A 9,376-nucleotide genomic window follows, 5' to 3' on the forward strand; every position below is an offset into this window, starting at 1 on the left:
CTGCTTTAGAATAACCACCACAGTTCCCAGAGAAGATTTCTCATCTTTTTCTGAGCATTGTCCTGCGGTGGGTTATGCTGCAGGGTGGAAGAAACTGCGGCTGGGGGGACATGCCTGGCAGAGGAATCCTGCAGCCCCAGGGCTGGCTCCACACCTGTGCCCAGGGTAGGGGGTCCCAAGGCAGGAGAGAAGCCTCAGCATCACCCTGTGGCACAGGGCAGCTGTACGAGTCTCACGTGGGCCACATCTGCCTTGGGAGCAGGGAAGAGCCCTTCCCCAAAAGACCATCCTTCCCCCTTTCCTAGAATGGCCCCCGAGAGCCAGCCAAGGCCACCAGGAGCCAGCCCAGCACTCGCCAGCCCCACAGCGGCCGCTTTAGCCGGGCTCCCTGCAGCGGGCCCTTGGCCGCCGCTACATCACAGTCGGTCACCAGGGTCGAACGCAGCGTCCGCGTCCCTAGTTGCAGCGGAGCCATGGCGGAACCGCACGCAGCGCCTGCAGCTCCCCAGCGGAGCGGCACAAAGCGCCGCTTGGGCCGTGAGGCCAGGGCTGGGTAAGCCCGGCAATGCCATTCCCTCACCGCCGCAGAGCACAGGAGGCAGTAGCGGGCGCGCAAGAGCCCGTGTCGCCGGGCCGTGTGGCCCGCCCCCGTCCTGCGGGAGGCGGAACGGCTTCTCCAGCCTCTGGGTCCTCCGTGGGGATCCTCCGGCCTCCGACGGGGCCCCCGCGAGGTCCCTCCGGCCTCGGTTGGGCCCCTGACGGCCGCCCCTCCGGGCTCTGCGGGGCCTCTCCCTAAAGGGAGACGGGCCTGTCGCCCCCCACGTCCATCCAGGGCCCGGCTCGGGGCTTTCTGGGAGGGAAAGCTCCCCGCCTGGCCGGGGGCGGGCCGGCACAGGCCCGGCCCCAGCGGGGAGGAGGCGGCGGAGGGCTGGGCGGCCGCTCCCGCCTCCCTCAGGCGGTGCCGCGCATGCGCGCGCCCCGCCGCCTGCCCGTCCCTCCCCTCCGTTTCGCAGGGGCGGGGCGGCGCTCCCCGGCAGCCAATAGGGAGGCGGCGCCGGGCGCGCGGGCCGGGCGCATTTCCGGCGCGGGGGGTGTGTCCCGATGGCTGCTGGGGGCCCTCGGCGCCCTCCTCGCCGCCGCCCGCCGCCCCGCGCCGCCCGCGGGCCTTTGGCCGGAGGGGGCAACCTTTGGGCTCTGGAAAGTACCTTTGGAAGTTTGGGCCCTGTGAAGGGAAGTCAGCCTGGTAGAAGCTGAAGGAAGTTTCAAGCCGCGGTTCTGTGTGTTCTTTCCTCAGCACTTGTGCGCCCGCGGACGATCGTGCCGAGTCTGAGGCAAAAAAGAGGAGGACAGGTATTGCACGGTACAGAAGTCTTGAATGTGCCTGGTTTTTCTGAGGTTTCGTCTGCCTGAGAGAACTCTGGCTTCTGTGCTTGTTTTTACTTGAAAAGCAAAATTGCAAGTTGACGTATTTTTCTAATACTGCTGCTTTTCTGTGCAGGTATCACATGGGTGGATGTTTGCTGCCCAGAGCCATCTCAGGGCGATGTTGTGACCAGGTAGAGTCTCTTTTCATCACGGTTCTTGTTTCTTTTGGCTCTGTGCGCGTGTCTCTTTCCGTGCCTGTTCTTCTCCCCGCTTTAAAGCCTAGCGCTCTCTTTAGCCGTGCGGCACTGTTGTGTGCTGGGATTGTCCGTGGTTCACCTGAGCTCGAGGGGAGAGAAGGAAAGAAAGGAACTGAGAGGGTAGGATGGGTTCCAGTGAAAGGAACATTTTCTTGCCTCTTTTTGTGGATTTAACTACCAAGGGAAGTCATTTGATGAAGCTTGTGATACCGACTCTTACCACGCTGGACTGAAAGTGGAGAATACTGTGAGAGTCTGTTGTAGGTCTCCCTCCTGGAAAAGGTCTCCCTGCCCTTGTCTTTGGTGACAAGGCAAATTCTTGGTTTTGAAGAAGGCACATGTGTACGGACAACTTTACTGTCTGTGTGTTTGCTCTTCAGAGTTTGCGTGGTTTTACTGGTAATCCTCTCCAAATGGGGACAGTCACTCTCTTGACTAGCCTACAGAAGGGAAGTAAGTATCCTGTAGGTGTTCCATTTTTAGTTCCCTGTGCTGGTCTTAGTTCCCGTAAGCTAACTGTATGTGGCTGCAGGTAGAGTTGCGGGTGTTCATGTTATACCTTGCAGTATAAGCCCTAGCACGCAGCATTTATCCCCAGTAGATCCCAGAGCACTTGACAGAGGAAGTGCTGGTTGCTTCCCTGTTTTCCAAATAATGAAACTGATCAAGGGAAACCAAAGGAGTCTTGCACAGGGAGGTGGGAAGGAATTTACAAAGCCTCCAGCGCTTCCTTCTATGCCAGTCTGGCTGCTCCGAAAGAACCGTGCTGGAAGCGGAGACGATGTTGTCACAGGGGTGCAACCGAGGCTGTAGTCAGCAGGCGCCTTGAAAAAGCATTTCTTGTCCAGAAGGTGAATTCTTGAGAATTCTGTGGGACAGTACAGGTCCACAGCTCACTGCTCTCTCTCTTTCTCTCTCCCGCTCCTCGCAGGGGCTCCCCACCAGCAGAAGATACTCTGCAACAGGATGGACCTGGTGAGGCCAAAAAGTCACCTGCCTGTGAGGTGGAAGAAAAGAAACCACCAAGGCTGCAGAAAAGAGCAGAAGGCTTTACTCCACTCACAGAGGTACCGTAGCTGACAGGCTGTTAGACAAAACTGAAGGCTGTGAAACAGCTGCAAGGAACTCCATTTGTTATAGGTGGTTCTTCAGGCTTTTTGAAATCTGAAGAACTTGCATTTAAGCTGTTAGGGAGTGTCTGCAGCTGTGACTTCCCAGTGCAAAGGTCAGCACTAAAGCTGGTTTGAAGGATTTCAAGGATTTAAGCATCTTAGGCTCCACACACTCCTTGAGTTGTGCTCTAACCTAAGGGTTGGTGAGTCTTCTGCTACTCGGACAAAAATGAGTCCAGGTTTAACAGCAGTCTCCCAGAGCAGCGCTGACCTGATTCCTACAGTTATATGGGATCTGCCTCTCAACCTGTCCTAGCATGAAGATAGAACTTGAAATAGAAGCTTTTACTGCTCCGTGGTGTTGCCTTGCTTGTGGGGGACCTGAGCATCTTGCGTACGTCCTCGGGATGTCACCGAGCCGCGGATGCGCTCTGGGCACGGTTGCACTGCGTGTAGCAGTGGTCACAGGAGTTCACTTAGTTACGCTATGCAACAGGGAGTGGGAGTTGAGGTTCCCCTGCTTGTCTGAATGTTGGCTGCTCTTATTCTTGGGAGTTGCCGTCCAATTGAGCGCCCCCTTTTTTGCCTCTTGAGGATTGACTTGGAAAGGGCTAGCAAGTCCAGAGTTTACAAAGTCTGCGGGGTGATGCTCAGTACAAGGAAAACCAGGGGTTTTTCTTATCCTGCTAGCCCACGTTCAACCCAGAAGAAGATGCTCTGGCAGTTCAGAGTATTTTATACTAACGGACCTAGTGGTTTATTTGCGTTCCTTAAGCGGACTTGGATGGAAACGTCCAAATGACAACCAGTTGCATGCACAGCCTGGACTCCCGATTGCCTGACTGCAGTGTAGCTGCCTCGGTTTCCCCCTTTGCTGGTACTTCAGCTCCCTTGAAGTTCCCCCACCTTCCCATTCTTTCAGGCTCCTGACGTAGCTGCCTTGGCATGGAGAATGCCTGCTGCGGTTGCCTTAAACCTCAGCGTTGCGAGGGCTGCAGCATCGCATGGGAAAGGCGTTTGCTGTGTGTTTGCTCGTCCCTGCGTTTTATCTCAGCTTCCTTGGTGAAAACAAATTGAGGCAAACCTGGGCCCTGAAGTTCCAAGTCAGGATGCTGAAACCAACCAACCAACCAAAAAGGGCGATTGCTAACCTAGCCGAAAGCCGGCAAAGGCAGTTGCTCTGTCACCTGAGCTTCATTTCCAGGCCGTGTTTGAGTTGAAAGCTGCCCACGGGTTGGCATGCTCGATGCTCTGTTTCACAAGTCCTTCCCCATTTAATTGTCCATTTCAGGCCATGGAGAGAGAGGTCGTTGCCGCATTAGGCAAAGGTGAGCCAGAGGAGATAATGAGCAGTGCCTTCAAACTGAGGGTCACTCGTGAAGACATCCACACCCTAAGGAAGCTTTGCTGGCTAAATGATGAGGTAAAAGTAGCTGTAGCACAGGGATCTTCTAATGGAGCGTTTATTTCAAAATACCCCTTCAGCGTGTACACAAGTCTTTGCAAAGTTATTTGATGACCTGCACTGCAGAGCCTAGAAATCTCTGTACGGTTCTTATTTTAGGTACTGAAGGGTCCGGTGCTTCTGGCAGTTCCTTTACTTGTATTGTGCCGCTTCCAGGAGTTAGTGTAGGTTCTTGGAGTGGGTGGCAGGTGTTTTTATCAAACTGCAGATGTCACCAAGTGGGAAATTCTCACAACAAAAGCTGACAGCTGAGGCTGGAGTTCTCTCAGCTGCGTACTTCAGGGTGGCCAGAAAAGACATCTTGCTGTGCTTTTCATTTGGTAAGCTACTGTCTTGTTTTACATCTCAAGCTTCCTCTTTATGGTACAGGTCATCAATTTCTACATGGGTCTTGTGATGGAGAGAAGTAAGAGGGAAGGATATCCATCAGTCCATGCTTTTAGTTCGTTCTTTTATGAAAAACTTGCTTCTGGGGGCTACAAAGCCGTGGGAAGATGGACCAGGCGTGTGGATCTCTTCAACAAGGACATCATCTTAGTGCCCATTAACTTGCGTTTGCACTGGACACTAGCGGTGAGTGAAACAGGCTTTTTATTTAGAGTTGGGTGGGGAGAAAAAGCTGGGAAGAAAAGTCATGTAGGTTTGTGCAGCACAAGGTGGTGCTTTGTGTAACAGTCACCTTTGAATAACAGGTCATAGACACCAGAAAGAAGACCATCAAATACTACGACTCCCTGGGACAAGGAGGGGACAAGATTTGTGAGACTTTGCTGTAAGTAACTGCTCAGTCAGTGCTTTTGTGTTGTGAATTAGGAGAAGGGTTTGGGATTTTGCCCCTGTGACAGGGCTGCAAGTTTCCACATGTCTTGTAGATAACAAACCAGAAATCTTGGATTCGCTTGCTGCGAGTTGTCTGACAGTGACTCCTTCCCTAGTCTCACGTCGTCCCCTGCACCCAGCATCTTGGATGCCTGGGTTCTGCCACCTTCCCCCTAGAGCACAGACAAAGACATGGTAGCCCCATGGCACACGGGCACCAACCTTGTTAGTGATCAATAAAACCCTCCTGCCACTCATCTTCCTGTGATCTTTGAGCAGCTCTTTTTTTCTCGGCCTGAATTACAGCGATGAAGAGTGATTTTTTTCTTTTGTTTTAACCAGCAAATACCTGCAAGAGGAGAGCCGTGAAAAAAGAAACATGGAGCTGAATGTTTCAGAGTGGACTGTTCACAGCATGGAGCCACATGTAAGCAAACACTACTTGCACTTGAAATGTGAACTAGAACTCCTTGTCACGAAGCTCTTAACGCTTTTTCATAAGGCCAGGACTTCAGAGAACAGCCATAAGCATCTTCTCCTGGTACCACATCGGGCTGCAAGTGGACCAGGAAACCGTGCTGGGATGAAATCTTTGCGCAGTGCCTCTCCTTGCTGGCTGAATACTTTGTTGGGTTTTTTTAATTGCTCTGCCACGTGAAGGTGAATTTGGCTTTGCCCCCATTTCACAAGTCAAATTTCAAGTCTCTTTAGCAGTTGTCAGAGAACGTAGGCTTCTGGTTTGCAGCCCAGATCCTGGCACGTGACAAAGCAAGGGCTTGGGCTGATGTTTCTCGACAAGTTAATAGTGAAAAGCAGCACCTAAAGATTCAGTTTAAGGGATGTCACTTCAGAAAGACACTGTAGAAACCTCCAGACACCTTGCAGGGAGGAAGCCTGCTGTCCCTTATCAGCCTGCCAGGAATTTGGCTTGTAACATCCGAGCGTAGGAAGCCGAGGGGAGGGATGATGTGCAGTTCCTGGGGTCTGTTCCTTGTGTTGGGGAGCGGTTACTGGGGACGGTGCAAGTTCAGGAGTGTCTGGTTAGGGTATTTTTGGTAATGGGTGCTGCTTCCAAGTTGCTTTTCCTTGAAGATAAAGGCAAATTCTCCATCTTCTTTGCATTCATTAGGAAATCCCTCAGCAATCAAACGGAAGCGACTGCGGCGTTTTCACCTGCAAATACGCAGATTACATCTCGAGAGAGAAACCGCTGACCTTTACACAGGTGAGTGAAGGTTCTAAACAGCTCCAGCCCCTTTCGCACAGAGACAAGAGCCAGGGAAGTTACGCAGCGGCTGAGGTGTCTGCTCCCAGTGAGATTCCTCTTGGGCGAGGTACTGCAGCCAGGAGGTTTGTGGGATCTGGCCTTGGGATCTTTGGGAGAAATGGGTCTCAGCCTTTGACCAATGCAGACACTGGTTCTTTTCCAAGGCAGTGCTCTTCTGTGAAAGTGCTTGTAAGCTGTTGTGTGGTCAAGGAGATCTGGGTTTGGTGGCATGTCACCCTCTTAGGAGCTGTGTGGGTGAAAGCCAGGCTGTACGCGAAGGGCAAGTGATGAAAGTTCTTAAAAGTGGGTGTTTCTGCGTATTTTGTGTCTCTTTCTGCCATGAGGTGTATTTCATGGATTTTCTTTTCTTTTCAGACCCACATGCCTTACTTCCGTAAGAAGATGGTCTGGGAAATACTCCACCAAGAGCTGCTGTGACACCTGCACTACAGGAGTAACCCTGGGGTCACCTTTGGGTGACCAACTCTTTTTCTAGTTACTTTTTTAATACTTTGTTGTTGTTGTTAGAAATTTTTCTCTGTAGGTTAAGGAAAACATTTTTCTCTGTAGGTTAAGAAGTAGTGGTTAAGATTGTTATTCCCCCCCACCCACCCCGCCTGCCCCTATTTTGGAGACAGTAACTCTCTTTGAAATTAGCTAACACACCTTAAGCGCAAGCTGGAAAGGTTGGTGTCACCTGGGCAAGGGAAAGCTTAAGAACAAATGCTGTGAACTTCCATCGCAGAGAGGGCTGCTCACACCTCGCAGCGCACGTGGCCACCTTATGGACGAACGGGACTCATCTGGTGGTGGTGACATTGCACGAGTGGAACTTCTCTCACAGCACACGTGGTCACGTTATGGACAAATGGGACTCATCTGGTGGTGGCAACAGTTGTGTGAGCTGAACTTCTCATCCCAACAAGAAGGTGCTGAACTACTGTTTCCTCAAAGAGAGTTTTCTTCTGTTTCTGGAATAATCTACCATCTACTTGATGCCTACAAGTGGATTTGTGATGACCATCAGAAGAAAGCATTTACCATCTTTTGATTTGCGAGAGAAACCCCTGTGGTTGGGGTTGGTTTGGTCTTTTTCTGTCTCCAGGGAGTTTTATAATGTGAAAAGAGAAGTATTTATTTATTTTTATTGAAATATATATTTAAATTATTTAAGAGCCTTACTGGAATGAAACTTGATCTGGTAAGGAGAGTGGTTTATTTTTTTTTGCCTTTGAAAATAAGGTTGACGTATCAATGTGGGTTTTAGCTCACTGACAGTCTATGGAGGAAGACGACTCTGGCCAGGCTGGGTATCAGAGCACCAGAACCTCCAAGCGATTGTCCCAAAATGCTGAAGGGACAACCAGGACGTTGTTCAGCAGCGAGAATCCCAGGAACAGCCAAGTAGGAGATTATTGCTGCTCTGCCGCAGGCGCTGCCTCCAGGCGTCTGCCCGATGAAGAGCTTGTGTCGATCCTCGCTCTGTTACGCTCAGACCCAGCTAGATCAGTTTAAACGTGGTGTTTCCCCCTTTCTTTCATTTTCCCACACCCCCCCAGCTTACACTCTGCAGCTGGAGTGGGATTTCAGGTCTTTCCTTGACCATCGCAGAGGAAAAATTGGCCAAGAGGTGGTTTGGAAGCCCCGTGTTGGAACGCTTGTACAAATGACCGTGTGGTGGTGTTTCTGTAATGGCAGTTACCATCATGTGAGGTGATTCCTGCCCGCTGATGCGGTCTCTCCTCTCTTCAGCTTTGGGGGAAAGCTGGTGATTTTGGGGCCATGCCCTCTGTCGCCGTGGGTGGGATCAGCCTTCCCGGTGCTGCTCCTCGCCTGAAGGTCTGCTCTCCTGGGCCGGCTGACGCGGTGGTTTGGCTGTGGTGCGGGTCAGCAGCCACATCGCTCTCTGCTTTCAAAGTGATGAGCTTAATCCGTCCCCAAATCAGAGGAGGTTCTCCAAAGGAAGAACTATTGCAAAGGCAATGTGTCGCGGCTTGTCCCTCCATGAGATACTACATCTTCCCGGGCTCCCGGAGGACGTGGAAGATTTTAGCTGTTTATTACCGCTGGGACGCAGTAGCTGAATGCTTGAAGTGTCCTTTCCCCTTCCCTTGGGTTCTCGCTGTCTGGGGGATGCAGTTTTGAGGCTGACCCTGTGCTCTGCTGAGTACAAAAGCAGAATCTGGGGGAAAAAGCCCCATGAACCAGACAACAAGCCCTGCAGAGGGGCGAGTGGGGTAAGGACCCTGCCCAGGTCCTCCTGGGCCCCCCCCGTTAAGCAGAGGGGGCTCGGGGGTGTGATGGTAGGAGCAGGGTGATGCTGCTGTGAACACCTTACCTGGTGCCTTCTCTGTCCTCTCCGCGACCCGCCAAGGACTTGTGTGGAGTAAACCCCGTCGGGGGACACCTGCTGCTGGTCGCTTGGCAGCGCTGGTGGCTGCTGAGAGCCTCTGTGTATGAGGGGGTGGGGAAATTGTACGCGTAGCAGCCGCCGTCCCCTCTGATCCATGGCTCTGGCCCTTCAGCCGGGGCTCGTGTCCTTGTGCCCCGAGGCGGTTCCCTGAGAGCAGCCCCTGGGGAGCAACAGCCTGTTAACACTGTGCTCTGGGTGAGCAGTTGGGTGGGAGCTGGGCCTCGCTTCTCCTTAGGAAATGGCCTTTTGGAGATGACGAGCTTGCTCTTTTTCGTGCTGATGGGCGAGCGCGTGTGCGGTGTGAGTAATGCCCTGCCGCCCTCGGCGGGGCAGGGGGGACACACGCTCCTCATGGGGCTTCTTCGCACAGTTGTGACGCTGCCGGCTGCCCCGTGAGGTGGTCCTTGCTCACAGGAAGGCCGTGGAGTGACTGGTTCGTAAGTGACTGGTTGACAAAGTCCCCTGGGAGGCAGTCCTCCAGGGCAAAGGAGCCCAGGAAGCCTGGATGGTTTTCCAGAAAGAAGTCTTAGAGGCGCAGGAGCAGGCTGTCCCCATGTGCCGGAAGACAAGCTGTCGGGGAAAAAGACCGGCCTGGCTAAACAGGGAGCTAGTGTTGCAACTTAGGGAAAAAAAGAGGATCTATGGCCTTTGGAAGGAAGGGCAGGCCACTCAAGAGGA

At 52.8% G+C, this 9,376-nt stretch overlaps 1 protein-coding gene across 2 annotated transcripts; it reads left to right on the plus strand.

Moving 5' to 3' along the window:
• Positions 1–1,050: 1,050 nt before the first annotated feature.
• LOC134517383 (sentrin-specific protease 2-like) lies at positions 1,051–7,403 on the plus strand. 2 transcript variants are annotated; one of them, XM_063338813.1, is made up of 6 exons: positions 4,021–4,157; positions 4,569–4,772; positions 4,892–4,971; positions 5,361–5,445; positions 6,148–6,243; positions 6,661–7,403. In XM_063338813.1, exons 1-6 carry the CDS (start codon positions 4,029–4,031, stop codon positions 6,721–6,723), a joined length of 657 nt encoding a protein of 218 aa, XP_063194883.1. In that variant the 5' UTR covers positions 4,021–4,028; the 3' UTR covers positions 6,724–7,403. The 2 variants fall into 2 exon arrangements, 1 of the variants encoding a protein (XP_063194883.1); XR_010071612.1 differs by lacking the exons at positions 4,021–4,157; positions 4,892–4,971; positions 5,361–5,445; positions 6,148–6,243; positions 6,661–7,403 and adding exons at positions 1,051–1,350; positions 1,499–1,556; positions 2,554–2,689 and having other exon boundaries at positions 4,569–4,606.
• Positions 7,404–9,376: the final 1,973 nt, after the last annotated feature.

Source organism: Chroicocephalus ridibundus, chromosome 6 (genome assembly GCF_963924245.1).
Source record: "Chroicocephalus ridibundus chromosome 6, bChrRid1.1, whole genome shotgun sequence".
Lineage (NCBI taxonomy): Eukaryota > Metazoa > Chordata > Aves > Charadriiformes > Laridae > Chroicocephalus > Chroicocephalus ridibundus.

Excerpts from the sequence above, each read along its gene's own strand:
- LOC134517383 (XM_063338813.1), top strand. The coding sequence starts at position 4,029 with ATGGAGAGAGAGGTCGTTGCCGCATTAGGCAAAGGTGAGCCAGAGGAG. Across the intron at positions 4,773-4,891 it reads GTTTGCACTGGACACTAGCG|GTCATAGACACCAGAAAGAA; the intron begins GTGAGTGAAACA and ends TTTGAATAACAG. Across the intron at positions 5,446-6,147 it reads TTCACAGCATGGAGCCACAT|GAAATCCCTCAGCAATCAAA; the intron begins GTAAGCAAACAC and ends TGCATTCATTAG.